This window comes from Chlorocebus sabaeus, chromosome 11, assembly GCF_047675955.1.
Source record: "Chlorocebus sabaeus isolate Y175 chromosome 11, mChlSab1.0.hap1, whole genome shotgun sequence".
Taxonomy (NCBI): Eukaryota; Metazoa; Chordata; class Mammalia; order Primates; family Cercopithecidae; genus Chlorocebus; species Chlorocebus sabaeus.
Genome location: NC_132914.1, coordinates 53,996,335 through 54,023,347, shown reverse-complemented (window position 1 = coordinate 54,023,347; position 27,013 = coordinate 53,996,335). Strand labels below are relative to the sequence as shown.

Genomic DNA, 27,013 nt, shown 5'->3' with positions numbered 1-27,013 from the left:
AGCCATCTGCCCGCCTGCTCCCCTAGCACGTGGTGCGCAAGGGGCGGCCGCGCAGTGTTATGACGTAGGAGCGACGCCCTGTCGGAGGCCGCCGCGTTAGCAGTTTCTGTTCTGATTCTACTGGGTGGTTGATGCTGTTTATTCAGTTTTTCTGCGTAGATGGACGCTGCTCACATTTGAACTACATAAAACTTTTAGAGATGTAGTGTTGCCAGATGCTTAAAAGTATAGATTTTAAAATTAAACAGTACTGTAATTAGCTTTGATCCCGGCTTCACTGTGTGAGTTTGGGCAACTCATTCCACTTTTCTGAACCTTAGTGTTCTCATTTTTAAAATAGAAATTATATACAGACCTTAGTAATAATTAAGTGAGGATAATCTAGACCGGGCGCGGTGGCTCACGCCTGTAATCCCAGCACTTTGGGAGGCCGAGGCAGGCAGAGCACGAGGTCAGGAGATCAAGACCATCCTGGCTAACATGGTGAAACCCCGCCTCTACTAAAAGTATAAAAATTAGCCGGGCATGGTGGCGCGCGCCTGTAATCCCAGCCACCCGGGAGGCTGAGGCAGGAGAATCGCTTGAACCAGGGAGTCGGAGGTTGCAGTGAGCCGAGATCCTGCCACTGCACTCCAGCCTGGTGACAGGCAAGACTCCATCTCAAAAAGCAAAAAAAAAAAAAAAAAAAAGAATAATCTAGATATATATTGGCAAATAGCAACCATTGGGTAATTCACAGTTGTTTATAATTAATACTAAATACATAAATACTGTTAATGTTGGTTTTGTATGTTCAAGGCTAGGAACGGATGGTTTAACTCAGCATTCAGTTCTCTGAACTTAACCAAAAGTAGCAATATTTTGGTTTAGTGTATGAGGTAGGAGATTATGAACAGCCTATATTTAACATTTAGATCTGCATTACATTTTATTTAGTTTTTTGAGACAGGGTCTCATTCTGTCACCCAGGCTGCATGCAGCACAGTGGCGCGAACACAGCTCACTGCAGCCTTCATCTCCCAGGCACAAGCAATCTTCCTGCTATAGCCTCCCGTGTAGCTGGGACCACAAGTGCACGCACCATGCCCGGTTAACTTTTTTGTAGAAACAAGGGTTTCACTTTGTTGCCCCGGCTGTTCTCGAATTCTTGGGCTCAAGCCATCCTCCCACCTTTAACTCCCAAAGTGCTGTGATTACAGGTGTTAGCCACCATGCCAGGCCTACATTTTTTTAAATCAATCCACTTCTCAAGGTTCTGCTGGCCAGTGCAGTATCAACATACATCCCACCTCCATCCTCCTACCCCTCAAAAAAAGGATTTTAGATATATGTTTTGTAAATTTATATTTTGAGATGTAGTGTCATTCTATCACCCAGGCTGAAGTACAGTGGTTTGATCTTGGCTAACTGCAGCCTCCGCCTATGGGGTTCAAGCAATTCTCCTGTCTCAGCCTCCTGAGTAGCCGGAATTACAGGTGCCCACCAACCACATCCGGGTAATTTGTTTTTTGTTTTTGGTTGGTTTTTTTTTTTGAGACTGAGTCTCACTCTGTTGCCCAGGCTGGAGTGCAGTGGTACGACCTTGGCTCACTGTAACCTCTGCCTCCCAGGTACAAGGAATTCTCTTGTCTCAGCCTCCTGAGTACCTGGGACTATAGGCACATGCCACTACATCTGGCTAATTTTTGTATTTTTAGTAGAGACAGGGTTTCACCATATTGGTCAGGCTGGTCTTGAACTCCTGACCTCAGGTGACCCACCCACCTCAGCCTCCCAAAGTGCTGAGATTACAGATGTGAGCCACTGCGCCTGGCCTAATTTTTGTATTTTTAATAGAGACAGGGTTTCACCATGTTGGCCAGTCTGGTCTCAGACTCCTGACCTCAGTCTGGTCTCAGACTCCTGATCCACCCACCTCAGCCTCCCAAAGTGCTGGGATTACAGGTGTGAGCCACCACACCTGGCCTCTGGCCTAGGTACTTAAAAGCCTAAATAATTAACCAAAAATTGTTCCTCCTCTCCCAGAGTTCTAACTGCCTTGAATCGTGGACATGGCCCTAGTTCAGGCCACTGTCATCCTTGACCTTAAGCCTTTCTTACTTCTTTTCTTTTTTTTTTTTTTAACTGAGACGGAGTCTCGCTCTGTCACCCAGGCTGGAGTGCAGTGGCATAATCTCAGTGCACTGTAACCTCCACTGCCCAGGTTCAAGCGATTCTCCTGCCTCCGCCTCCCAAGTAGTTGGGACTACAGGTGCCCACCACCATGCCCGGCTAATTTTTGTGTTTTTAGTAGAGACAGGGTTTTGCCATGTTGTCCAGGCTTTTCTCAAACTCCTGACCTCAGATAATCCACCCGCCTCTGCCTCCCAAAGTTCTGGGATTACAGGCATGAGCTACTACGCCCGACCAAGGCTTTCTCATTTCAATGTAGAAATATGAGTAGCTTCTAAGCTGATCTGCCAGCTTCTATTTGTCTGCTTCTAATTCAATGTTGGCATTACAGGCAGACATGCCACCTCCCTGCTTAAATCCTTTAAGGTACCTGCCTCATTCCCTTGCATGGTCACAAGGCTTTACGTGATATGACTGCTGCCTACCGTCTTTGTTCATTTTCACAAAACATGATTTCTTCAAGGGTTCACAGGGCAATTGCAGTATGATTCACTAGGTGCCATGATTGAAGTCATACAGGATGCAAAGGAAACAAAGGTGAAGCCTCTGATTTAGTATATGGAAAGGTGGGAAGAGACTTCCCAAAAGCCATAGCTATGGCTTGAAAAGCAGAAATGGTTAAGCAAGTGAGGGCATCTCATGAATTGCAACCTATATTCAGCCAGTTGCCCAGAAACCATGGAGTCCTTGACTTGTCTGTCTCCTCTCACATAACTGATTGTCACTGAATCCCTATCACATTCCCCCTACTCCTACCCAGCCCCCACCATCAACTGCATCAGCCTTCTAACTGGTCTCCATTCTCCCCAGTGCTGCTGAGAGAAACTATATCACCCATTAGACTGTGAATTCTTAAGAAAGGTGATTAAGTACTGTGTTCTCTGTGCCCCAGGGCCTTAGTGTTCCCTTTAGCACAGAATATGTGCTCATTAAAACAAATGAGTATAAAAGTAGAGGGTGGTTGGGCAAGGTAGCTCATGCCTGTAATCCCAGCACTTTGGGAGGCTGAGGTGAGAGGATCACTTGAGCCCAGGAGTTCGAGACCAGCCTGGGCAACATAGGGAGACCCTAGCTCTACAAAATAAATTTTAGAATTAGCCAGGTGTGGTGGCACACACCTGTAGTCCCAGCTAATTGGGAAGCTGAGGCACGAGGATTGCTTGAGCCCAGGAGGTTGAGGCTACAGTGAACCTGGGCAACAAAGCAAGACCCTGTCTGAGAAAAAAAAAAAAAAGTTTTGTTCCCACATTTTTTGGAGTGCAGTGGCTCATTCTCTCCACCAGTTTTTTTTTTTTTTTTCTTTTGAGACAGAGTCTGGCTCTGTCGCCCAGGCTGGAGTGCAGTGGCGTGATCTCAACTCACTGCAACCTCCACCTCCTGGGTTCAAGCGATTCTCCTGCCTCAGCCTCCCGAGTAGCTGGTACTACAGACATGCACCATCACGCCTGGCTAATTTCTTGTATTTTTAATACAGACAGGGTTTCACCATTTTGGCCGGGCTGGTCTTAAACCCTCCTCAAGCAATCTGCCCGTCTTGGCCTCCCAAAGTGCTGGGATTACAGAGGTGAACTGCCACGCCCAGCCTCGCCATCAGTTTGGAGTGCAGTGGCCCACTGTCTCCACCAGGAGTCAGCATGGCCCAGACTTTTCAGTCAGCTAAATAACGTGAAAGAGAGCCGGGTTTCCTTTTAAGCCTAGGAACAAAATGTGGGGAGAGATTTCCTTCAGCGAAGTCCTGCTCTGTCAATACTTGGCATTTTGGTAGTAATGAGAAGGTTCCAGGATTGTGTTTCTGTAGGATTTCTCCTTTGGTTCCTGTGAGAGCTGAAGCAATCACTACACATCCCTCACACTGTCTCTTGAGACACATCCATTACTTTATTCCTTATTCAGGGAATAGCCTTGCTTGTCATCTCTCATATTATTTCACTTTTACAGGCTGACCATTCATTTGATAAACTCACCTTTCTCATTCAGATGATTTACCTGCCTCGTTGCTCATTGTAATTATAAGTCTGTTTTTTTTTTTTGAAACAGATTCTTACCCTGTCACCCAGGCTGGAGTACAGTTCAGCTCACTGTAAACTCCTCCTCCTAGGTTCAAGCAGTTCTCCTGCCTCAATCATCCAAGTAGTTGGGATCATAGATGTGCACCACCACGCCTGGCTAATTTTTTGTATTTTTAGTAGAGACAGGGTTTTGCCATGTTGCCCAGGCTGGTCTCGAACTCCTGGCCTCCAGTGATCCGCCCACCTCAGCCTCCCAAAGTGCTGACCACACTCGGCCTGTAATTCTTAACTTTAATGCAAAATAATTAGAATATGATAGAATTTTACTTAACACAAAACGGGAAAGACATTGAGGCAACAGGAACAGCTTAGACTAACGCACTGGGTTATGAAATTTAGAACAAAGTATTGGAAGGAACAACAAGGAACACAATATTGCCAGAGTCTCATGTTGGGGAGACAAGGAAAGCAGTTGGAAAAGTTGAGGCTGGATGATGAAGTGGCTTACATGCCATGAGAAGGAGTTTACACTGTCTTTCAGGCATTCAGGAGCTGTTGAAGGGAACACAGAGAAGTTACAAATTACAGGTACCATATAAAGATGAAGCTGGCAGCAATTTGGAGAATGAATTGGAAGTAATGAGACTAGAAACAGGGACCAACAGGGTCTGAGACCGCTAGAGTTCTCAGGTGAAATGTGGTGCAGACTCAGTTAACTAAGAAGTGGAATTCTTGGAGCTTTGGTGACATTAGATGGAAGTGAGAGGATGAAGGAAGGTGTCAAAGCTGATTCATAAGTTTCTGACTTTCTGAGTTAATAAGTTAATAAGGGAATGCAGAAGGAGAAGCATGTTTGGATGAGAAGATAATCAGTGAAGTTTTGGACAGGCTAAATTGAGGTGTCTGTGAGACAACCAGGTGAAATGTTCTATAGATATATGGATATACATCTCAAGGATGAGGTGGATGTAGATGTAGATGAGGTCATCCAAAGAGAGGGTATAGAGTAAGTAGAGAATAAACTGAAGGCATAACCCTAAAAAATACCAATACATGAGATAAATATAAAATGCTTAGAACAGAACCTGACCCATAGTGAGCATTGGTCTGCCTGGCTTGAAGCTGTATCTGACTCCCTCGGAAAAGAAAGGAGGAGGCAAGGGTGGGCTAATCTCTTTAATACTTGATTTCTTGGATTATCCCATTTCTAACTCGTGGGAGCCCTGGCCTGATCCAAGTGCTAATTGGATCCCTTAACTATGGTTGGGAGAAAGATGATGCACTCAGTGCTTGGTGATTGTTCTGGACTTTGCCAGTAGTCAGCAGTCAGCAAAGCATAACCAGAGAAAGAGAGAGAAGGTCGGGGGTGGGGAGGGCCTCAGGAGCTAGCCAAAGGGGCTGCTGGGCTGGCTTGTGCTATGCTGGGGCCTTTGTCCCGCTGAAACTGTCCACACAATGGAGTGGGGTTACATGCTGACCTGGCATTCTGAGTATGGGGCTGGGATAGAGATTCTGCATGGTGGAAGCAGAGATGGATAGTCACCTAGTCCCTGAGGACTGCATCTCCATTCATCTACAATGAAATCACTAGAGAGGATGTTCAATATATGATAATAATAAATTATGTTTATATGTGATTCACACATCAATTCATTTATACTTTGATTTTTTTTTTTTTTAAGAGACAGGGTCTGGCTACATTGTCCAGGCTGGATTTAAATTCCTGGCCTCAAGCAATCCTTAACCTCAGGCTCCCAAATAGCAGGGACTACAGGCATGTGCTGCTGCACCTAGCTCATTTATTTTTATTTATTTTATTTTGTTTTTATTATTTTTATTTTATTTACTTTTTTCTTTCTTTCTTTTTTCTTTTTCTTTTTCTTTTCTTTTTTTTTTTTTTGAGATGTAGTCTTGTTATGTCACCCGGGCTAGAGTGCAATGGCATGATCTCAGCTCACTGCAACCTTTGCCTCCCAGGTTCAAGTCATTCTCCTGCCTCAGCCTCCCAAGTAGCTGGCACTACAGGCATATACCACCATGCACAGCTAATTTTTGTATTTTTAGTAGAGACAGGCTTCATCATATTGGCCAGGCTGGTCTCGAACTCCTGACCTCAAGTGATCCACCTGCCTCGGCCTCCCAGAGTGCTAGGATTACAGGCGTGAACCCCTGCGCCTGGCCTTTATTTATTGTTTTGAACAGGGTCTCCCTCTGTTGCCAAGGCTGAAGTGCAGTGGTGCCATAAGCTCACTGCAGCCTTGAACTCCTGGCCTCAGGTCATCCTCCTGCCTTGGCCTCCCAAAGTGCTGGGATTACAGGCATGAGTCACCATGACTGGCTAATTTTCCTTTTACATTTTATTTATTTATATTTTCATATATATAATTTGTTTATATATTTACATTTGTTTATATTTTTACAACCTGGCCAGACAGGCAATAAAATACTATTTTGTTTTCTTTTAAAGAAACAGAGTCTCACTCCATCACCCAGGCTGGAATGCAGTGACACAATCATAGCTCACTGTAGCCTTGAATTTCTGGACTAAAGTGATCCTTCCACCTCAGCCTCCTGAGTAGCTAAGACTATAGGCACGTGCCACCAATCCCTCTAATTTTAAAAAATTTCTTATAGAGACAGGGTCTTGCTATGTTGCCCAAGCTGATCTTGAACTCCTGACAAGGTAATCCTCCTGCCTTGGTCTCCTGAAGTGCTGAGGTTACAGACATGAGCCACCACGCCTGTCCAGCGTAGACTGTTTATGGAACTCAAACCTGATATATTCTTCAGGTCCTGATAATATGGGCTGGCTAGGGAGTAGCTGCAGTAAGATGGTGAGTCAGTCCTGGACATCCTTAGAGGTGACTATGGTAACCACATGGGACCCACTGCGGAGGAACAGAGCAAGAAAAATAGCTCTGCCTGCATATTTCCTAAGCTATATAGACCCACTTGCAACCCATTATGGTTGTATAGCACTCTCTGGGACTGAGCAATGGAACCTTCCTTATTGAAGTGGGGAGTAAGCTAGGATCACGGTCACTGTCCTAAAGTTTGAAAGCCTGATCATTAGTAATCAAGAGATAACTCAGTTAAGTGTAGAGATAAAAGAGAATTCAGGGTGATTACTGCTGGAGTCATTAAGATTTATAATAACTTTGTAATTACTCAAATTTGTTATTTTACACATTCTTTCTCCATTTTCATAGTTCCTGTTGGAAAAAACTTCAAAAACATTTGCATACTTACTTAAGGCCAGAAGAAAAGTGGAGAATCTATAGCTAAAAACATTTTGCAACCCCTGAAAAGAACCCCAAATATGAGAATGAAGTAGAATAATAGCTACAGGGGGAACAAGTGAACCAGAAAAAAAGATGAAGATGAATGGGAATGTGTCCTGGCATCAACCAGGAGGGTTACACCCCAGAAATCCCCTTACTCCTAGGCAATTCTCCAAAGTCACCTTCCTTTGCAGATTTCTTTTCTTTTGTTTTTGTTTTTGTTTTGTTTTTTAAGACAGAGTCTCACTTTGTGGTCCAGGCTGGAGAGCAGTAGCGCAATTATGGCCCACTGCAGCCTCAACCTCCACAGGCTCAGTGAACCAGGCTGAGGCCTGGTTATTTTGTGTTGTTGTTTTGAGACAGGGTCTCACTCTGTTGCCCAGGCTGGAGTGCAGTGGCACCATCACAGATCCCCGCCTCAGCCTCCCAAGTAACTAGGACTGCAGGTGTATCCCACTTCTGAAGGGAGACACAGCCTTTTTTTGTTTTTTGTTTTTTGTTTTTGAGATGGAGTCTCGCTTTGTCACCCAGGCTGCAGTGCAGTGGTGCAATCTCGGCTCACTGCAAGCTCCGCCTCCCAGGTTCACACTATATTCCTGCCTCAGCCTCCCAAGTAGCTGGGGCTACAGGTGCCCACCACCACACCTGGCCAATTTTTTGTATTTTTAGTAGAGACAGGGTTTCACCGTGTTGGCCAGGATGGTCTCGATCTCCTGACCTCGTGATCCCGCCTGCCTCGGCCTCCCAAAGTGCTGGGATTACAGACATGACTATTGTGCCTGGACTGTATTTGTTTTTTGTTGTTGTTTTGTTTAAAAAGGCTAGGCTAAGGCTGAGTGAGGTGCCTCACGCCTGTAATCCCAGCACTTTGTGAAGCCAAGGCAGGCAGATTGCTTGAGCCCAGGAGTTCAAGATAAGCCTGGGCAACACCGCAAAGGCCATCTCTACCAAAAATACTAACATTAGCTAGGTGTGATGGTGCATGCCTGTAGTCCCAGCGAGGCTTAGGTGATGGGAGGATTGTTTGAACCTGGGAGATTGCGCCACTACACTCCAGCTCAGAGTCTCTCCTTTTTTGAGACAAAGCAAGACCCTGTCTCAAAAAAAAAAAAAAAAAAAAAAAAAAGTCCAGGTTCTATGGCTCATGCTTGTAATCCCAGCACTTTGGGAAGCTGAGGCGGTAGGATCGGTAGGAGTTTGAGACCAACCTGGGTAACATAGTAACACCTCATCTCTACAAAAAATAAGCTGGGTGCAGTGGCACATGCCTATAGTCCCAGCTACTCAGGAGGCTTAGGTGGGAGGATGGAATGAGCCCAGAAGTTTAAGACTGCAATGAGCTGTGATCATGCCACTGCACTCCAGCCTGGGCAACACAGTGAGACTACGTCTGTAAAAAAAATAAAAATAAAAGGCTAGGCTAGTAGAAAACAATAAGCATACTAATTGTATGTATATCTATGCAAAAACTCAAGTAAGCTTTTGAGAGTTCATCTCTAGTTAGGTTTGAAAGAGGCTGGCATTTAGCTAAGTGGGGAGACTGATGTGAAAGGAAATGGGCCGAGGTTTAGTTCTCCATGGAGTTCTTGTCAACGTTTGATGAAGAATAAAGGCAAGAGGATGGTAGCTGCAGATAAGGAAACCTAGCCATTTTATTTGTTGTCTACAAGAGATTTAATTAACTGCCCTTTGCTGTTCTGTCTCTTATTATAAGAGGCTACAGGATTGGTGGTTAGAGATTACCTGTTCCTCTTAATAAAACCCCACTGAGTGGCTTCTGTTTACTTTTTACATTTTTTAAATTTAAATTTTGTGGGTTTTTTTTGAGACGGAGTCTCACTCTGTCGCCCAGGCTGGAGTGCAGTGGTGTGATCTCAGCTCACCACAGCCTCCACTTCCTGGGTTCAAGTGATTCTCCTGCCTCAGCCTCCCAAGTAACTGGGATGACAGGTGTACACCATGACACCCAGCTAATTTTTTTTGTGTATTTTTAGTAGAGATGGGGTTTTGCCATGTTGGCCAGGCTGGTCTCAAATTCCAAACCTCAGATGATCTGCCCACCTCAGCTTCCCAAAGTGCTGGGATTACAGGTATAAGCCATCACACCCAGCCAAATTTTCTATTTTTTTTTTTTTTTGAGACAGGGCCTGTTGCCAAGGCTGGAATGCAGTGGTGCCATCTCGGTTCACTGCAACCTCTACCCCCAGGCCCAAGTCATCCTCCCACCTCAGCCTCCCCAATAACTGGGACTACAGGTGTGTGCCACTGTGCCTGGCTAATTTTTGTATTTTTTGTACAGGAGGGGTTTCGCCATATTGCCCACGCTGGTCTCTAACTCCTGAGCTCAAGCGATCCTCCTACCTCAGCCTCCTGATATGCTGGGACTACAGGTGCAGGTACCCCCTGTTTTTAAGTGCTTTATTCTGTGCCAGACACTGTACTAGGCTCTTTACCTACATTATCTTATTTGATACAGAGGAAACTGAGACTCAGAAGCTTATGCTACTCTGGCCAGGTGCAATGACTCAGGCTTGTAATCCCAGCACTTTGGGAGGCTGCGGCAGGTGGATCACTTGAGGCCAGGAGTTTGAGATCAGCCTGGTCAACGTGGTGAAACCCTGTCTCTACTAAAAATAACAAAATTAGCCAGTTGTGATGCTGTGCACCTGTAATCCCGGCTACTTGGGAGGCTTGAACCCAGGAGGTGGAGGCTGTAGTGGGCTGAGATGGCACCACTGCACTCCAGAGTGAGACTCTGTCAGAAAGAAAAGAAAGAAGGAAGGAAAGAAGGAAGGAAGGAAGGAAGGAAGGGGAAGAAAGGAAGGAAGGGGAAGAAAGGAAGGAAGGGGAAGAAAGAAAGAAAGAAAGAAAAGAAAGAAAAGAAAGAAAGAAAGAAAAAGAAAAAGAAAGAAAGAAAGGAAGGAAGGAAGGAAGGTAGGAAGGAAAAGAAAGAAAGAGAAAGAAAGAAAGGAGAAGAAAAGAAAGAAAGAAAAAAGAAAAAAAAAGGAAGGAAGGAAGCAAGCAAGCAAGCTTATGCTAATCTAGTCTATTCAACAAATATTTATTTACTGCATTCTGTGTGTTAAGCACCAGGTTTGCACTGGTGAAAAATTAGACATGGTCCCTGGCCTCCTGGAACCTATATATAGCAGGGACAATTTGCCCAACTAGAAAGTGGTAAAGCATATATTGTTGTCACTGCTGTTTTTAATTAATTTGGGGTACACAGAATATTTTGTTGTTCATAATATCCTCTCCTCATTGGCCTATATATGGCTCCCACTTACTTGTTTTTAATAATGATTAAGCATCATTTCTAACCATACACCCAAAAGAAAAACTAGAACCTTGACAATTACTTTTATTTCATTTTATTTTATTTTTGAGACTGAGTTTCGCTCTTGTGGCCCAGCCGGTGTGCAGTGGCACGATCTTGGCTCACTGCAACCTCTACCTCCTGGGTTCAAGCGATTCTCCTGTCTCAGCCTCATAAGTAACTGGGATTACAGGCACTCACCACCATGCCCAACTAATTATTGTATTTTTAGTAGAGATGGGGTTTCACCATGTTGGCCAGGCTGGTCTCCAACTCCTGACCTCAGGTGATCCGCCGGTCTCCTCCCAAAGTGCTGGGATTATAGGTGTGAGCCACTGCCCCCAGCCGACAATTACATAAATTTACATGATGTGCTACCCAAGTTTCTCTTGGGTATATAAGTGAGAAGTGGTGTTGCTAAATCAGAAATTATGTAATTTGACCTAGCGTGGTGGCTCACACCTGTAATCCCAGCACTTTGGGAGGCCGAGAGGGGCAGATCACTTGAGGTGAGGAGTTCAAGACCAGCATGGCTAACATGGTGAAACCCCGTTTCTACTAAAAATACAAAAATTAGCTGGGCATGGTGGCAGGCGCCTGTAGTCCCAGCTACTTGGGAGGCTGAGGCATAAAAATTGCAGAGGTTGCAGTGAGCTGATTGTGCCACTGCACTCCAGCCTGGGCAACAAAGTGAGACTGTCTCAAAGAAAAAAAAAAAAAAGAAATTATGTAATTTGTTCATCTTTATAAGTAAGTGTTAAACTGTGTCCCAAAGTCATTATCTCAGGTGGGGAATGGTGCCTCATGCCTGTAATCTCAACACTTTGGGAGGCCGAGGTGGCAGGATCACTTGAACCCAGGAGTTTGAGACCAGATTAGGCAACAGAGTGAGATCCCATCTGTACAAAAAATAAAAATATTAACTGGGCATGGTGGTACACACCTGTAGTCCCAGCTATTTGGGAGGCTGGGGTAGGAAGATCACTTGAGCCCAGGAGGTTGAAAATGCAATGAGCTGTGATTGCATCACTCCACTCCAGCATGGGTGACACGGCGAAACCCTGTTTCAAAAAAAAAAATTATATCTCAGTTTATACTCCCACCAGCAGTTGTAACTGGGTCTGTAGTTTTTTTTTTTTTTTTTTTTTTTTTTTTTTTTTTTTTTTGAGATGGAGTTTCGCTCTTGTTGCCCAGGCTGGAGTGTAATGGCGCGATCTTGGTTCACCGCAACCTCTGCCTCCAGGGGGTTCAAGCGATTCTCCTGCCTCAACCTCCCCAGTAGCTGGGATTACAGGTACCCGCCACCATGCCCAGCTAATTTTTCGTATTTTTAGTAAAGACGGGGTTTCACTATGTTGGTCAGGCTGGTCTCGAACTCCTGACCTCAGGTGATCCACCCGCCTTGGCCTCCCAAAGTGCTGAGATTACAGGCGTGAGTCACCACACCCAGCCGGTTCTGTCACTTTTTATCCTCACCTAATTGGACCAGAGTATCTGTGACCAAAGTCTCTGCTCTTAACACCATGATGTGCTACCCTCTCTCTTTCTCCTGTCCAGGGGACCTCTTCTGGAGGTGATGTGAACCCTGCATGCTTCCTGAGGCCAGCAGTGGTGACTGGGATCTGGGAGCATTACTGGGAGAGATGCATCGAGGGTCACAGGGCCTGAAGTCAGGAGACTGATGAGACTTCTAGAATATAGGAGATTCCAATGATGTCTGGTGGACTGTTTCTCTTCTACGTGATTGAGAGCTCCAAACCCTTTGGGTGCTCTCTGGCCTGTTCTTAGCAACTCTTCCCGCCAGTGGATAGGTTAGATGGACCCTCTACCTTCACTATAACTCTCTTTCTGTCCATCCCCAAGCTGGGTATTATGAGGAGAAAGCACAGTCCCTGAAAGCACAGTCCTTCTCTCTCCCCATAGGTGTACTGGGTGGGACCCATGCTGGGCACCATTCTTGTAGGCCTCACCTCAAATTTCTGTTCTCTGGTGGTTTATGAGAAAAGTTTGTGGCCAGTATGACTTGCCACTATGTGGAGATGGTAGAACCTATCAGTATGTCCCATTCCACCTTCTTCATCATCACACAACCCCACGTCTAGGTCCCAAGTCCCTCACCAGGCCCAAGCACAACTGAACCTCTTTCCCCAAACTTTCCTTCCCCATATTATCCTTTTCCCTCTCCTTGACCGGCTGTTTCCCCAGATCTGATCCCAGCACACCCATACCTTTCCCTAGGGATCAAGGTTTAGGATGTGCTGATTATGGCTGTATTAGAGGACATTAGACCTTCCCATTGCTTCATAGCCATGACTCAGTTTCCTTCCTTTCACTACTTCTTGCTATGACCATGTGAGTTAGGAAAGATGAAATACAAGCTGATTCTAAGGTTTAACTACGAGTCCCTTTCCCATTCCTATCCCTCCAATCCCACCCCCAGCCCATGCGGGGATGACAGTGTCTTCTCTCTGTTAGTCCCTGTCGTTTAAAAAGCCAGGCCTAGGGTTTGAAAAGGGAAGTACTGTCATGGACTGGGGGTAGGGAACCCGGGCTCAGAGAAAGCCAGACACAGCAGAACTATTTTGTCCCAGAGCTGCAGGGTCCACAGATTCCAGCCCAAACTAACCAATGGGAGAAAGGCTTCTAATCCCTGGGAACTAAAGAATTCTCTTTAGTTATCCAACTTCCCTGCTGAACCCCACTCCTTACCCCCACCCCCACCCTTACCCCTGGCAGACTCAGAGGAGGCTGAGGCCCCCAGGAGCTCAGCCCCAAATGCCATGAAGTGAGCTCAGCTTGATGGACCTTCCAAAGAGAGCTGAAGAGTATTCTAATGTAGATGTCAATAAGGACTATGAACCCCAATTTTGACACATATAGAAGGGCAGACTCTTCCAGTCCCACTGTCTTCACCCCCACTTCTCATAGTTTCTCCTGCTGTGACCCCAATCCCACCCTCACTGCCATGGCTCTCTTGGCTCATCTCCCAGTTGAGACAGGAGGGAAAATCCAGCATCTTTACCATGTATGGGAGGGGACTTAGCCCTCCACAGCTGTGAAGGGGTTAAGAGGCTGGGCCAGCTACCTCAATCTGCCCCTCCCAGGGATTAAGAGTCCTCTATAAAGGGGACCATCCACCCAGACAAGGCCACGGGGGTAGCAGGGACCCAGGCACTGTGCCCATCCCCCCTGCCATGTGGGAACTGCGGTCAGCCTCCTTTTGGAGGGCCATATTCGCTGAGTTCTTTGCCACCCTCTTCTATGTCTTCTTCGGGCTGGGGTCCTCACTGCGTTGGGCTCCTGGACCCCTGCATGTTCTGCAGGTGGCTATGGCATTTGGCTTGGCCCTGGCTACACTGGTGCAGTCTGTGGGCCACATCAGTGGAGCCCACGTCAATCCTGCAGTCACTTTTGCTTTCCTTGTGGGCTCCCAGATGTCCCTGCTCCGTGCCTTCTGCTATATGGCAGCCCAGATCCTGGGAGCTGTGGCTGGGGCTGCTGTGCTGTATAGCGTTACCCCGCCTGCCGTCCGAGGAAACCTAGCACTCAACACGGTAATGGTTGACTGAGAGGGGATGGGGAACCTGGTGTCCCGACTCTCTGTTACCCTGACTCCCTGACTGGTGCAGGTGATTCAGCTCCCCTGGGGTCTGGGACAATACGTGCATGTGTGAGCATGTGTGTGTCAAAGTGGAGAGGATCGACAGGTGGTTTAGAGCTTTAAGGAAGGCATAGGTCCCTGGACTGATAATTAAGAAACCTGAGTTTGAGTTTCAGCTTTCCTTCCAACTCCTTTCAGGTTCTTGAGGATACTTATTTTACCTTTCAAGGTCTCAGTTTCCTCATCCATGTAAGTGGCTGCAATCTTTTCCATCATGAAGGAGCATTGTTAGGAGATACTAAGATGCAAATACAATGATTATGAAGGGGGTTGTATTATCCTTCCTCTCCAGGAACCCGATGCCATAAGAAGATCCTTGCCGGGGAAGTCTTGAGGAGGTAACACTGTGGCAGCCCTCATGAGCTGCCTCTCTTCTTCTTCCTTTGCGCAGTTGCACCCTGGGGTGAGCGTGGCCCAGGCAACCACAGTGGAGATCTTCCTGACACTCCAGTTCGTGCTCTGCATCTTTGCCACATACGATGAGAGGCGGAATGGCCAACTAGGCTCCGTGGCCCTGGCCGTTGGCTTCTCCCTTGCCCTGGGGCACCTCTTTGGGGTAAGCAGGAAGGAGAGCAACTTCTCATTCAAGGATTCTGGGGCCCCTAAACCTTTCCCAACTTTTAAGGGTTCTTCCTGTCTACTTCACTGTCAAACATGAACATTATCCATTGCACTCTGTACTGGCACAAAGGAATCAACTCTGCCCTATCCCTCTCTTGGGACTGCTATTCTAGTCCTTCTTGACCCCAAGGTAGAAATGCATGCATCATGGCTAGACATGGACTTTGCCTATGGATCCATAGCCTGTTCCCAGATAGGGCATCAGTTGCCCTCACCCCATTGTGGGAACTCCTGGAGAGTCATGCAGGCTGTCTCTCTCCACTTGCTGCTGGTTGGAGACAAGACGCCATCTCTCAGGGGCAATGTGGGTTGTGGGGAGAGAAGCTGGGGTAGAGTAGGGGGGTGTCTGAGTTACAACTGTCTCTTTTGCAGATGTATTATACTGGTGCAGGCATGAATCCTGCCCGCTCCTTTGCTCCTGCCATTCTCACTGGGAACTTCACCAACCATTGGGTGAGTGAAGGGAGAGGGGCAAGATCCTGGAGCCCTTCTGGATGGTTGTGGACTGCAGGTTCCAGGCTGGATTCCTGCTTTCCTTCTGCGTGTACCAGCACTCAGCTAAGGGGGCTGTCAGAGAGTTTGGCATGCCTGTGTGAGCAGGATTCATGATTTTGCTAGAAGGAGAGGCTCTCGCTCATATTGTTCCTTCTCTGGTTAGTCAGGGAGCATGCACTGAGTATTCACTGGTTGCTGAACCAGGGGGTATGAAGAGAGACAACGAAATACGAGCACAATAAATTCTGCTCTCAGAGATCAGGATGTGTTGTGAGCACAAATGGGCCTCAGCTCCATCCCAGTTCTAATACCTTATTGGCTTTGTGTGTGACCATGGGCAAATAATCACTCTGTGCTTCAGTTTCTTTTACTATAAAATGGGACATTACGAGAAATGTGTGAAAGTTATATGTGAGAAACATTTAGCATAGAATCTGGTATAAAGTAAGTAGTCAATAAATAGTGGTTATGTTGATGTTGTGCAAGCCAAACATATGGAAATAATTTAAAAATTTTTCAAAGCTGTACACCCAATTTCATAACAGCATTATTCACAATAGCTAAGAGGTAGAAGCAACCCAAGTGTTCCTCAGTGGATGAATGGATAAACAAAATGTGGTATATACAGAAATTGAATATTAGCTGTAAAAAGGAAGGAAATGGTGACACATACTACAACATGGATGATCTTGAGGTCATTATGCTAAGTGAATAAGCCAGTCACAAAAAGACAAATACTGTATGATTTACATTTATATGCGGTATTTAAAGTACTCAAATTCACAGATGCAAAGTAGAAGGATAGTTACCAGGGGCTGATGGGGGTGGGGTGGAATAGGCAGTTGTTTAATGGGTATGGAGTTACAGTTTTGCAAGATGAAAAAGTTCTAGATATAGGTTGCATAACAGTGTGAATGTACTTAACACTACTAAACTGTATACTTAAAAACATATATATATATATATATATTTTGAGACAGAGTCTCGCTCTGTCACCCAGGCTGGAGTGCAGTGGTGCTTGATCTCACGATTTCGGCTCACTGCAACCTCCGCCTCCTGGGTTCAAGCAATTCTCCTGCCTCCGCCTCCCGAGCAGCTGGGATTTCAGGTGCCCACCACCACGCCCAGCTAATTTTTGTATTTTTAGTAGAGACGGGGTTTCTCCATGTTGGTCAGGCTGTTCTCAAACGCCTGACCTGTGATCCGCCTGCCTCGGCCTCCCAAAGTGCTGGAATTACAGGAGTAAGCCACTGTGCCTGTCCAAAATTTTTTTTTTTTTGACAAAGTCTTGCTCTGTCGTCCAGGCTGGAGTGCAGTGGCGTAATCTCGGCTCACTGCAAGCTCCGCCTCCCAGGTTCATGCCATTCTCCTGCCTCAGCCTCCCGTGTAGCTGGGTTTATAGGTGCCCACCACCACGCCTGGCTAATTTTTTGTGTTTTTTAGTAGAGACGGGGTTTCACCGTGTTAGCCAGGATGGTTGCGATCTCCTGACCTCATGATCTGCCCGCCTCGGCCTCCCAAAGCGCTGGGATTACAGGCGTGAGCCACCGTGCCTGGCCCCAAAAATATTTAATATGGTAAATTTTATATGTATTTCACACAATTTATAAAAAATTTTTGAAAGCAACATACAAACTAGTGCAAATTGATAACAACAAATAGAATATACACATGCTAAGGTGTGGGATACAGGAGTAATTTGATGAATCAGAAAATAAACGGTGAGGTTACTGTATATATCAAGTGCACAATATCTTGTTTTCCACTAATGCGGTTGGAAAAAGAGCAGCCTTGCTGCTCTGTCCCCTCCCCAAGCCTGAGTATTCCTTTTCTCTTCCTACAGGTGTACTGGGTGGGCCCAATCATTGGAGGGGGTCTGGGCAGCCTCCTCTACGACTTCCTCCTCTTCCCCCGGCTCAAGAGTATTTCTGAGAGACTGTCTGTCCTCAGGGGTGTCAAACCTGAAGACTCCAATGGACAACCAGAAGTCACAGGGGAACCTGTTGAACTGAACACCCAGGCCCTGTAGAAGCTCCAACTGAATAGAGGGAGTAGAAAGCTTCTGAGTTTACTTGGAGGGGTTGAGTCAGCCCCTAGATGAAGAAAGAGACTGTGGGGAGGGGCATGTACTTCTTTATTTTTTAACTTATGTATGTGTTTTGTTTTTTTTTTTTCCTTTTGCTGTGTGAAATCTTTCAAGTTGCATTCATGAGCTAGTTGGTGCGAACTTCCCTTCCTCCCCATCCCACCTCTCTTCGCCGTGTGTGCTGATTGTGCATATGAATGTGAGTGATTGTGGCTGTGTCTGAGTTTTGGGGCAATGAGAGCTAAGGAAGCAAAAACAGGTGCCATCCTATACCTCCCTTCCTTGACCCAGTATGGTGAGTACAGGGTAACCCACACCTTAAGTTTCTGGCCTTTACCCTGTTGCCAGTCAAGTGTGTGACTCTTGATTTCTGAAGGAACAGAGAAGCAGGGAGTTACTCCTCACACGAGGCAGATGGAGAGAAGTGGAGGAGACAAGGCATTCCAAGGGTTAGGAGAAGGGACTCAAGGGATGTGGGTGGTGAAAATGGAGATATTAGCCCCAGATCAGGATGCAGGTGTACCAAAGAATTGGGGGAAAGTTAATGGGAACATATAGCCTACTTATCTCAGGGATGCTTGCCCCAGGGACTTGGGTGGGGAAGTAGCTCTGAGAAAAGTGAACGCTAGGATTTGAGCTGTTCTGTAAAGCCACATAAACCTGTCTACATCCACTGACTGGTTGTGTTCATTCTGGCATAATGGATCTCTTCAGAGGTCCTGGGCCAAGGAGCTTCCAACCTAAATAGGGCTTGGGCAAGCCTAGAATCTAGAAAAATTAAGCAGCTTAACTGGTCAGCCTGACGTCCACTGGTGTGACTGCCTGGCAGATGGTATTTAAGCCCTAAGGCCAACACAGGAAATCTGATTCCTGGAGCAAATAAATGCAGGGGTGGTAGTAGGGGGCATGAGGGGAGAGGCTTTGACTCTGTTTTAATTTATTTAGAGCAAATCAAAACACTCCTCAAATGGCATCTTTCTGCTTTTATCACTAGTTCAGTGTTTCTTTTGTTTTGTTTTGTGTCTGTGTATTTTTCTCTGTCATCTGTCCTTTCATCTTGAAGGAAATCTATTCTAACTCCCTCATACCCCAGAAATTGATTCCTTCTATTCAAATGCTTAATAATTCAGGAGATTATTATTCGTTTGAGCCCTATCTTCTTCCTTTTTTTTTTTTTTTTTTTTTTTTAAAGAGAGGGGGGTCTTACTATGTTGACCAGGTTGGAATGCAATGGATATTCACAGTTACGACCATTGCACACTACAGCCTAGAAATCCTGGGCTCAAGCGATCTTCCTGCTTCACCCTCCCCAGTAGCTGGGATTACAGGGGGCCAGAGCAGAGCCCTATTATCTTTTCTTGTTGGCAAGATCATCTCAGGAGAGGCCAGAAAAGACCCTCAACTGATCAATGAATATTTATGGTTGCTTTCTTCCTTTTATGAGCCTCTTATATACTTTGAAAGCTTTAAACTTATACTATAATACAACAGACATCCCCCACCCCAGAAGACCATTCCTCCCTTTACCTCTCAGCTCTTTACTTCCTCCCAAATAAAACCTAACTTTTCTAACTAACTATTTAAGACTTGCAATAGTCCGCTTGACTAGAAGAAGGGGAAGAATGTTTGTAAATTCACCTCTAATCGGACTTTGATTCTACTATAATTCAGCAGAAAATTCATAGCGCTGTGATTTTTAGATCGACCTCACATAAAACAGTCCCTGCACACGCTTCCCTTTTCCTTCCTTCTTCACGAATCTCCGCCCCAGTTCGCTCGGAGTCACGTGGACCAGCCTGGCTAGCCCCGCCTCGCTCTCCGCGCAGGCAGGGACCCGTCCAGACGAGCCTGGTGGCAGAAAGGCTGCGGCCCCGCGCCTGAGGGCCGCTGGCTCCTCCGGGCTTCTGAGGACCCGCAGGGAGCGGGTGAGTGAGTGTGTGGCGAGAAGGCGCTAAGCGGACACGGGGATCCTTTCGAAGCTATGGGGGCATTCTCAGGAGGCGCTGAGTCCCTTTTCCCGCCACCCGGTTTAGAGCCGGGGGCGGGGCTCGTGCTGCAGCCGCGCACGCGCAGTTCTGTACTCTGCTCCTTAGTCTCCGGCGCTGCGTTCCCAGGTCGCCCAGGCGGCTGACTTATCCCTGGGCTGCTCCGCACAACTTGGGCCTCCCGCAGGATGGGGTTGTGATGGGAAGGGGCTTGGAACTCCTGAAGTAGAACAGAAGGTGCCTGGGGGAGTTCCACTTCGGAGCTCCGCATCTTGTTGAGAGCTGGAAAAAACCGGTGTGTGGCCTGACGGTCAGCAGGGGTCGCAATTTACAGGCCGCTTGACTGACTTCCTGGGTTTTATGGAATGGATTTCTCACTCCCTTCCCTCAGTTGCCTAATGTTTGGGTTTGTCAGCTGGACCTCGGCCGCTAATGAAGCTTTTTTCCCTTTAGCCTCTCAATTCTTTGCCTTTCGTGCTTCGACTAGTACTTTCAAATTTTTTAATTTTTTTTTTTTTTTTTTTCCCGAGACGGAGTCTTGCTCTGTCGCCCAGGCTGGAGTGCAGTGGCGCCATCTCGGCTCGCTGCAACCTGCGCCTCCCGAGTTCAAGCGATTCTCTTGCCTCAGATTCTTGAGTAGCTGGGATTACAGGCGCACGCCACCATGCCCGGCTAATTTCTGTATTTTTTTTTTTTTTTTTTTTTAGTAGAGATGGGGGTTTCACCATATTGGTCAGAATGGTCTCAAACTCCTGACCTCGTGATCCGCCCGCCTCGGTTTCCCAAAGTGCTAGGATTACAGGCGTGAACCACAGCGCCTGGCCTGTTTTTTTTTTGTTTTGAGATGGAGTCTCGCTCTGTCTCCCAGGCTGGAGTGCAATGGCCTGATCTTGGCTCATTGCAACCTCTGCCTCCCAGGTTCAAGCGATTCTCCTGCCTCAGCCTCCCAAGTAGCTGGGATTACAGGTGCCTGCCACCACGCCCGGCTAATTTTTGTATTTTTAGTAGAGATGGGGTTTTACCATGTTGGCCAGGCTGGTCTTGAACTCCTGACCTCAAGTGATCCACCCGCCTCGGCCTCCCACAGTGCTGGGATTACAGGTGTGAGTCACTGCGTGTGGCCCCATTAGTACTTTGTACAGAGTAAAGGTAGATCATTTCATGTTAAATTTAAAACTCCTTTTTGGCCATCCACAGTTAACCTTTTTAAATCCGTAGGTGGGTGTCTGTGGCCTCACACAGTCTGGCCTTGACCCTCTCAATCTCATTTTGTAAAGTTCTTATGCACCTGACTCCTGGCCACATGGAAAGATTGTGGCTGCCCTCTTTCATGTCTTAGAACTTAACGTTCCTGCTGTTCCTTCTGCTTGGAAGTTCTTGACACTGCTCTGCCAAGTGAACTTCTCTTTGAAGACTGAACTTAATTGTCCCTCTGAAAATCAATTTATCCAGCCTCCTAGGCCAATACACACAATAAAAAGATCAATAAGAGATCAATAAAAGGTTACCGAGCTCCTAACATGTACCATGCACTGTGCTTAGGGCCAGGCTTACAGAGATGAGTAGGACGGAGAGTTCCCTTCCCTTCAGGAACTCAGGTGGTAAGGAAAACACACGTAATTGAGTCTTCTGCAGTTACAGTGAAAGGGTCATAAAGAAGTCCTTCCCTGCTTCCATTCTCTCACTGCACTCCCACCATCTTACATCCTGATGCCTTCAGATCTTTAGCTCCAAACTCTTCTCCCTCATCTTCCAGACTTGTCTGTTTCAGTTCAGTTTAGTAAAGCATTTATTGAGCACCTACATTGTGCTGGGTAATAATTCCTGATGTGAAAGAGTTTACGTTTTAGTGCAGTTAACATAGGATAGTTAGAATCACCTGAGGAACATTCTCAAAACACTTGCCTAAGCCCCACCTGTGGAAATTCTGATCCTGTAACAAGGATCTGAAAATTCAAAAGTGAATAAGAATTCCTATCTCTACTAAAAAAAAAAAAAAAAATACAAAAATTAGCTGGGTGTGGTGGCATGTGTCTGTAATCCCAGCTACTTGGGAGGCTGAGGCAGGAGAATCACTTGAACCTGGGAGGTGGAGGTTACAGTGAGCCAAGATTGCACCATTGCATTCCAGCCTGGGTGAGAGAGTGAGACTCCGTCTCCAAAAAAAAAGAATTTCTGTCCTCAGGGAATCTAAGGCTAAGGGAAGGAGTTAGACTTTTAATTTAACTATTGTATACAACATGAATTGTAAGTACCATGTTGGAAGTCTGAATATGGCACACAGCAAACAACAAGGAAAAGGAGGTCACTTCTATATGGAGAAGTCAGGAGGAAGTCCCTTTTGGGCATAGTCTTTTTTTTTTTTTTTTTTTTTTTTTGGGACCGAGTTTTGCTCTTGTTGCCAGGCTGGAGAGCAATGGTGCAGTCTCCCAGGTTCAAGCGATTCTCCTGGCTCAGCCTCCCAAGTAGCTGGAATTACAGGCACCCACCACCACACCTGGCTAATTTTTGTATTTTTAGTAGAAACAGGGTTTCACCATGTTGGGCCAGGCTGGTCTTGAAGTCCAGACCTCAGGCGATCCACCCGCCTTGGCTACCTAAAATGCTGGGATTACAGGCGTGAGCCACTGCACCTGGCCTGGACAGTCTTCAGAGCTAAGTTGATACTTGGATGGGAGGCCATTCTGGATAGAGTAGTAGCTTGAGAGAGAAGCTTGAGAGGTAAACAGGAGAGAGATTCATGAAAGACTTTGTATTGTAGGCAATGGGGTCACTGAAACCTTAGGTTTTTATAGTACTGCATGCTAATAGTAAATAATTCAAATAGTATCAAAGTGAAAGACAAATATTTCTCCTATCCTAGATTCCCCAGTTCTCAGAGACAATCACTATGAAGTTTCTTATGTATCCATTGAAGTGTTTTAAGCAGGATTGTTATATGCCTAAATTGGGTAACCATATTGAGGCTAGATAGAACAAGACTGGAGGCAGCTGGGTTCATGCCTGTGATCCCAGCACTTTGGGAGCCCAGGTGGGTGGATCGCTTGAGCCCAGGAGTTAAAGACCAGCCTGGGCAACATGGCAAAACCTTGTCCCTACAAAAAATACAAAAATTAGCAGGGTGTGATGACATACCCTATAGTCCCAGCTATTTGGGAGACGGAGGTGGGAAAGTTGCTTGAGCCTGGGAGGTCGAGGCTACCGGGAGCTGTGATTGTATCACTGCGCTCCAGTCCAGGTGACAAAGTGAGACCCTCTGTCAAAAAAGAAAAAAAGCCTGAAGACAGAGAAAGAGGATAGGAAGAGGTTGAGTAACCTAAGCAAGAGCTACTCAGGAACTGAACTAAGGCAGTAGCAATTGGGATAAAAGGATAGACAGCGACTGATAGAAAAACTTAAGAAAGTTAAGTGAGATGGAGCTAAGGTTACTCCTAGGTTTCTTTTTTTTTTTTTTTTTTTTTTTTTTGAGACGGCGTTTCGCTCTTTCGCTCTTGTTGCCCAAGCTAGAGTGCAATGGTGCGATCTCAGCTCACTGCAACCTTGGCCTCCCGGGTTCAAGCGAGTCTCCTGCCTCAGCCTCCTGAGTAGCTGGGATTACAGGCATGCGCCACTACACCTGGCTAATTTTGTATTTTTAGTAGAGACAGGGTTTCTCCATGTTGGTCAGGCTAGTCTTGAACTCCTGACCTCAGGTGATCCGCCCTCCTCGGCCTCCCAAAGTGCTGGGATTACAGGCATGAGCCACCGTGCCCAGCCTCTTTTTTTTTTTTGAGATGGAGTTTCTCTCTTGTTGCCCAGGCTGGAGTGAAATAGTGCGATCTCAGCTCACCACAACCTCTGTCTCCTGGGTTCAAGCGATTCTTCTGCCTCAGCCTCCCAAGTAACTGGGATTACAGGCATGCGGCACCACACCCAGCTAATTTTGTATTTTTAGGAGAGATGGGGTTTCTCCATGTTGGTCAGGCTGGTCTCAAACTCCCAACCTCAGGTGATCCACCCACCTCAGCCTCCGAAAGTGCTGGGATTACAGGCGTGAGCCAGTGCGCCTGGCCCTAGGTTTCTTTTAATAAGGTGAAACTCTTAGCCTTCCTCACTGAGGGAGATAATATCAGTCCTTGAGAGAGCCAAAGTGGAGTCAGACTTGGGAAGATGAGTTCAGCTTTGGACATGTTGAGGTATCTTTGAGACATGAAGGTAGAGAATGCTATTCAGTTAGTTTAATATATGAGATTGTCAACTCAAGAGCTCAGAGGGGCCAGAAAAACAGATTTGCTGGGTCTGGCTTGGATGGTAGTTGAAGTGCATGGGAGAGAGTGAGTTTGCCCAATCAGGCCTTGTACAGTGATAAGGGAAGAAGGCTAAAGATGGAGGCCTAAGGAAAATCAGCACTTAAGTAGGAGGAGGAACAGCCAATAAGAGGTCAAAGGGAAAAGTTGTATTTTATGTTGGATTTTTTTCCCCCTTAAGATGAGCTAGGACAGGTGTGGGGGCATATGCCTGTAATCCCAGCACTTTGGGTGGCTGGGGTGGGAGGATAGCTTGAGCCTGGGGGGTTGAGACTGCAGTGAGCTGAGATCACACCACTGCACATCACTACACTTTTGAGACACTATCTCAAAAGAAAAAAAAGATGGAATACCCTTGAGCAACTCATAATATATGGGGATAGGGCTAGCATAAAGGGAAGGTTGGAAATAAGGAATAACCAACTAAGGGACAGGAAGTGATTAATGAGGATCACAGAGTGCTTTGATTAGAAGCAAAGAACTAAGGGTGGGTGTTTGAAATATGTATGTTTTTAGGCTCGGGTGGAGAGAGTTGAGAGAGTTCATGTCTGATAACCTCAATTGTTCCTAAGAGGAAGGGAGCACATAAACCAGGTGGGAGGCAAGGAAGCAGTGGAGTGAAGGGGCTTGAGGATAATGATAAAAGTTAGGGATAGTGGTTCTTTGGGAAGAGACAATGAAGCTGACCAAGAATGCCAAAATGAAACCAGGCGCAGTGGCTCATGCCTGTAATCCCAACATTTTGGGAGACCGAGGCAGGCGGATCACAAGGTCAGGGGTTCCAGACCAGCCTGGCCAACATGGTGAAACCCTGTCTCTACTAAAAATCAAAAATTAGCCAGGCGTGGTGGCGGGCACCTGTAATCCCAGCTACTCGGGAGGCTGAGGCAGGAGAATTGCTTGAACCCAGGAGGCGGAGTTGCAGTGAACCGAGATCGTGCCACTGCATTCCAGCCTGGATGACAGAGCGAGACTCTGTCTCAAAAAAAAAAAAAAAAAAAATGAATACTGAAATGATTTGCTGCCGCTCAGGTTGCAGGCTATACATGTGTCTTATATCACTATACAGGGTCATTTGGTTTTCTCCAGCACATCTAGGCCTAGATTTGAGTTGAAGTCTAGGAAGCAGATGGTTGCATTGATCTGAGATTATGGTCTTTCCCAGGTGCGCTGCAAGGAAAAGAGTGCGCTGAAAGGAAAAGAGAGGGAAGCTACACGGGAAAATGGTCAAACTGATGTGTATAGTGATACAGTAGTAGGATATGTGTGACCCTGGTTTGATCATTTTGTTTTCTTTTTTTTTTTTTTTTTTTTTTTTTTTTTTTTTTTTTTTTGAGACGGAGGCTCGGTCTGTCGCCCGCGCTGGAGTGCAGTGGCCGGATCTCAGCTCACTGCAAACTCCGCCTCCCAGGTTTACGCCATTCTCCTGCCTCAGCCTCCCGAGTAACTGGGACTACAGGCGCCCGCCACCTCACCCGGCTAGTTTTTTGTATTTTTTAGTAGAGACGGGGTTTCACTGTGTTAGCCAGGATGGTCTCGATCTCCTGACCTCGTGATCCGCCCGTCTCGGCCTCCCAAAGTGCTGGGATTACAGGCTTGAGCCACCGCGCCCAGCCGATCATTTTGTTTTCTATCTCAGAAATCTTCAGTGGCTCCCTGGCTTAGGTTCTAAATCTTTGAACTGATGGACAAAGATGAGGTTTTTCCCATAAAGCTGGGTCCAGCTGCTTTTCCATTGATTTCCTGATGGACCCATCTATTCATAATGGCTCCCTCTTTGGTTTTGTACTGGCAGTTCTCTGCTTAAATGCCCCGCCTATTCCCAGCTGCCTTAATCCTATGCAGCTTTCAAAGGCCCAGTTCTAATCATGCTTCCTCAGACAAAACCTCCTTGACCACTTTAACCTGAAACGAGTACTAGTTTTTTAGGTTTTTTCAGTATCATGTATTTAGAGCTTGTACTGCCTTATCTTTTACATTGTTTGTCTATATTATATGGGTTTTATTTCTGCAACTAAATTTCTTAAATTTCTTTAGCATTGCCATTGCACCTGCACACTATTTTTTGCCAGGAAGGTTCTCCCTAAGCATGTAGTAACTCACTATAGAGTCTGACAGATGGAGAGGAAATTAATATTTGTGGGGTTCTTTCTGTTTGTTTTGTTTGTTTGTCTTTTGAGACAGGGTCTCACTCTGTTACCTAGGCTGGAGTGCAGTGGCACGATTTCAGTTTATTGCAACCTCGACCTCCTGGGTTCAAGTGATCCTCCTGCCTTAGCCTCCTGGGTAGCTGGGACTAAAGGTGTACATCAGCATGCCCGGCTAATTTTTGTATTTTATTTTTTGTAGAGACTGGGCTTCACTATGTTACCCAGCTGGTCTCAAACTCCTGGACTCAAGTGATCCTCCCACCTCAGCCTCCCAAAGTGCTAGGATTACAGGCATGAGCCACCATGTCCAGCCAGAGGTTCTTACTTTGTGCTCAGCACTGGGTAGAGTGCTTAATATCACTGCTTCTCAAACTGTCTTCGTAAAGGACGAGGTAGATTTTTCCTTCAAGCTGTTGCAGATCAGTAGTGTTCTAAAAGCACTTCTGTAAAATAAAATTACTAGAAAAATAACATTTAAAAAGACATACAGAATACAGGCTTTTTATTATTATCATTATTAGATTCAACAAACATTGGCTGAGTGCAATGGCTCATGCCTGTAATCCCAGCACTTTGGGAGGCCGAGGTGGGTGGATCACTTGAGGCCAGGAGTTCGAGAGAAGCCTAGGCATCATGGTGAAACCCCATCTCAACTACAAAATACCAAAAAAGTAGCCTGGCATGGTGGCACAGGCCTGTTATCCCAGCTACTTGGGAGACTGAGATACTATAATAAACCTGGGAGGTGGAGGTTTCAGTGAGCCAAGATTACGCCACTGCACTTCAGCCTGGGTGACAGACAGCGGGAGATCCTGTCTCAAAACAAAACTGTAAACTGCCTGTCAAATTGCTCTAAGATGAGGTCAGGAGTTCAAGACCAGCCTGGTCAATATGGTGAAACCCCGTCTCTACTAAAAATATAAAAATTAGCCGGGCATGGTGGCGCGCGCC

At 46.2% G+C, this 27,013-nt stretch overlaps 2 protein-coding genes across 5 annotated transcripts in view; both read left to right on the top strand.

Moving 5' to 3' along the window:
• The first annotated feature begins 13,804 nt into the window (after positions 1 to 13,804).
• Positions 13,805 to 19,374, top strand: MIP (major intrinsic protein of lens fiber). The gene is made up of 4 exons (XM_008003668.3): positions 13,805 to 14,332; positions 14,831 to 14,995; positions 15,433 to 15,513; positions 17,399 to 19,374. The coding sequence occupies exons 1-4, from the start codon at positions 13,973 to 13,975 to the stop codon at positions 17,582 to 17,584; spliced, it is 792 nt and encodes a 263-aa protein (XP_008001859.1). The 5' UTR covers positions 13,805 to 13,972; the 3' UTR covers positions 17,585 to 19,374.
• Positions 19,375 to 19,440: 66 nt separating this feature from the next.
• Positions 19,441 to 27,013, top strand: part of TIMELESS (timeless circadian regulator) — a 42,769-nt gene continuing 35,196 nt past the window's right edge. For all 4 annotated transcript variants that reach the window (XM_008003667.3, XM_008003665.3, XM_008003664.3 and 1 more), the window contains exon 1: positions 19,441 to 19,566. The gene's annotated coding sequence lies outside the window, so the exon portion shown is untranslated. The remainder of the gene's footprint in view (positions 19,567 to 27,013) is intronic.

Excerpts from the sequence above, each read along its gene's own strand:
- MIP (XM_008003668.3), top strand. The coding sequence starts at position 13,973 with ATGTGGGAACTGCGGTCAGCCTCCTTTTGGAGGGCCATATTCGCTGAG. Across the intron at positions 14,333-14,830 it reads GAAACCTAGCACTCAACACG|TTGCACCCTGGGGTGAGCGT; the intron begins GTAATGGTTGAC and ends TCCTTTGCGCAG. Across the intron at positions 14,996-15,432 it reads CCCTGGGGCACCTCTTTGGG|ATGTATTATACTGGTGCAGG; the intron begins GTAAGCAGGAAG and ends TCTCTTTTGCAG.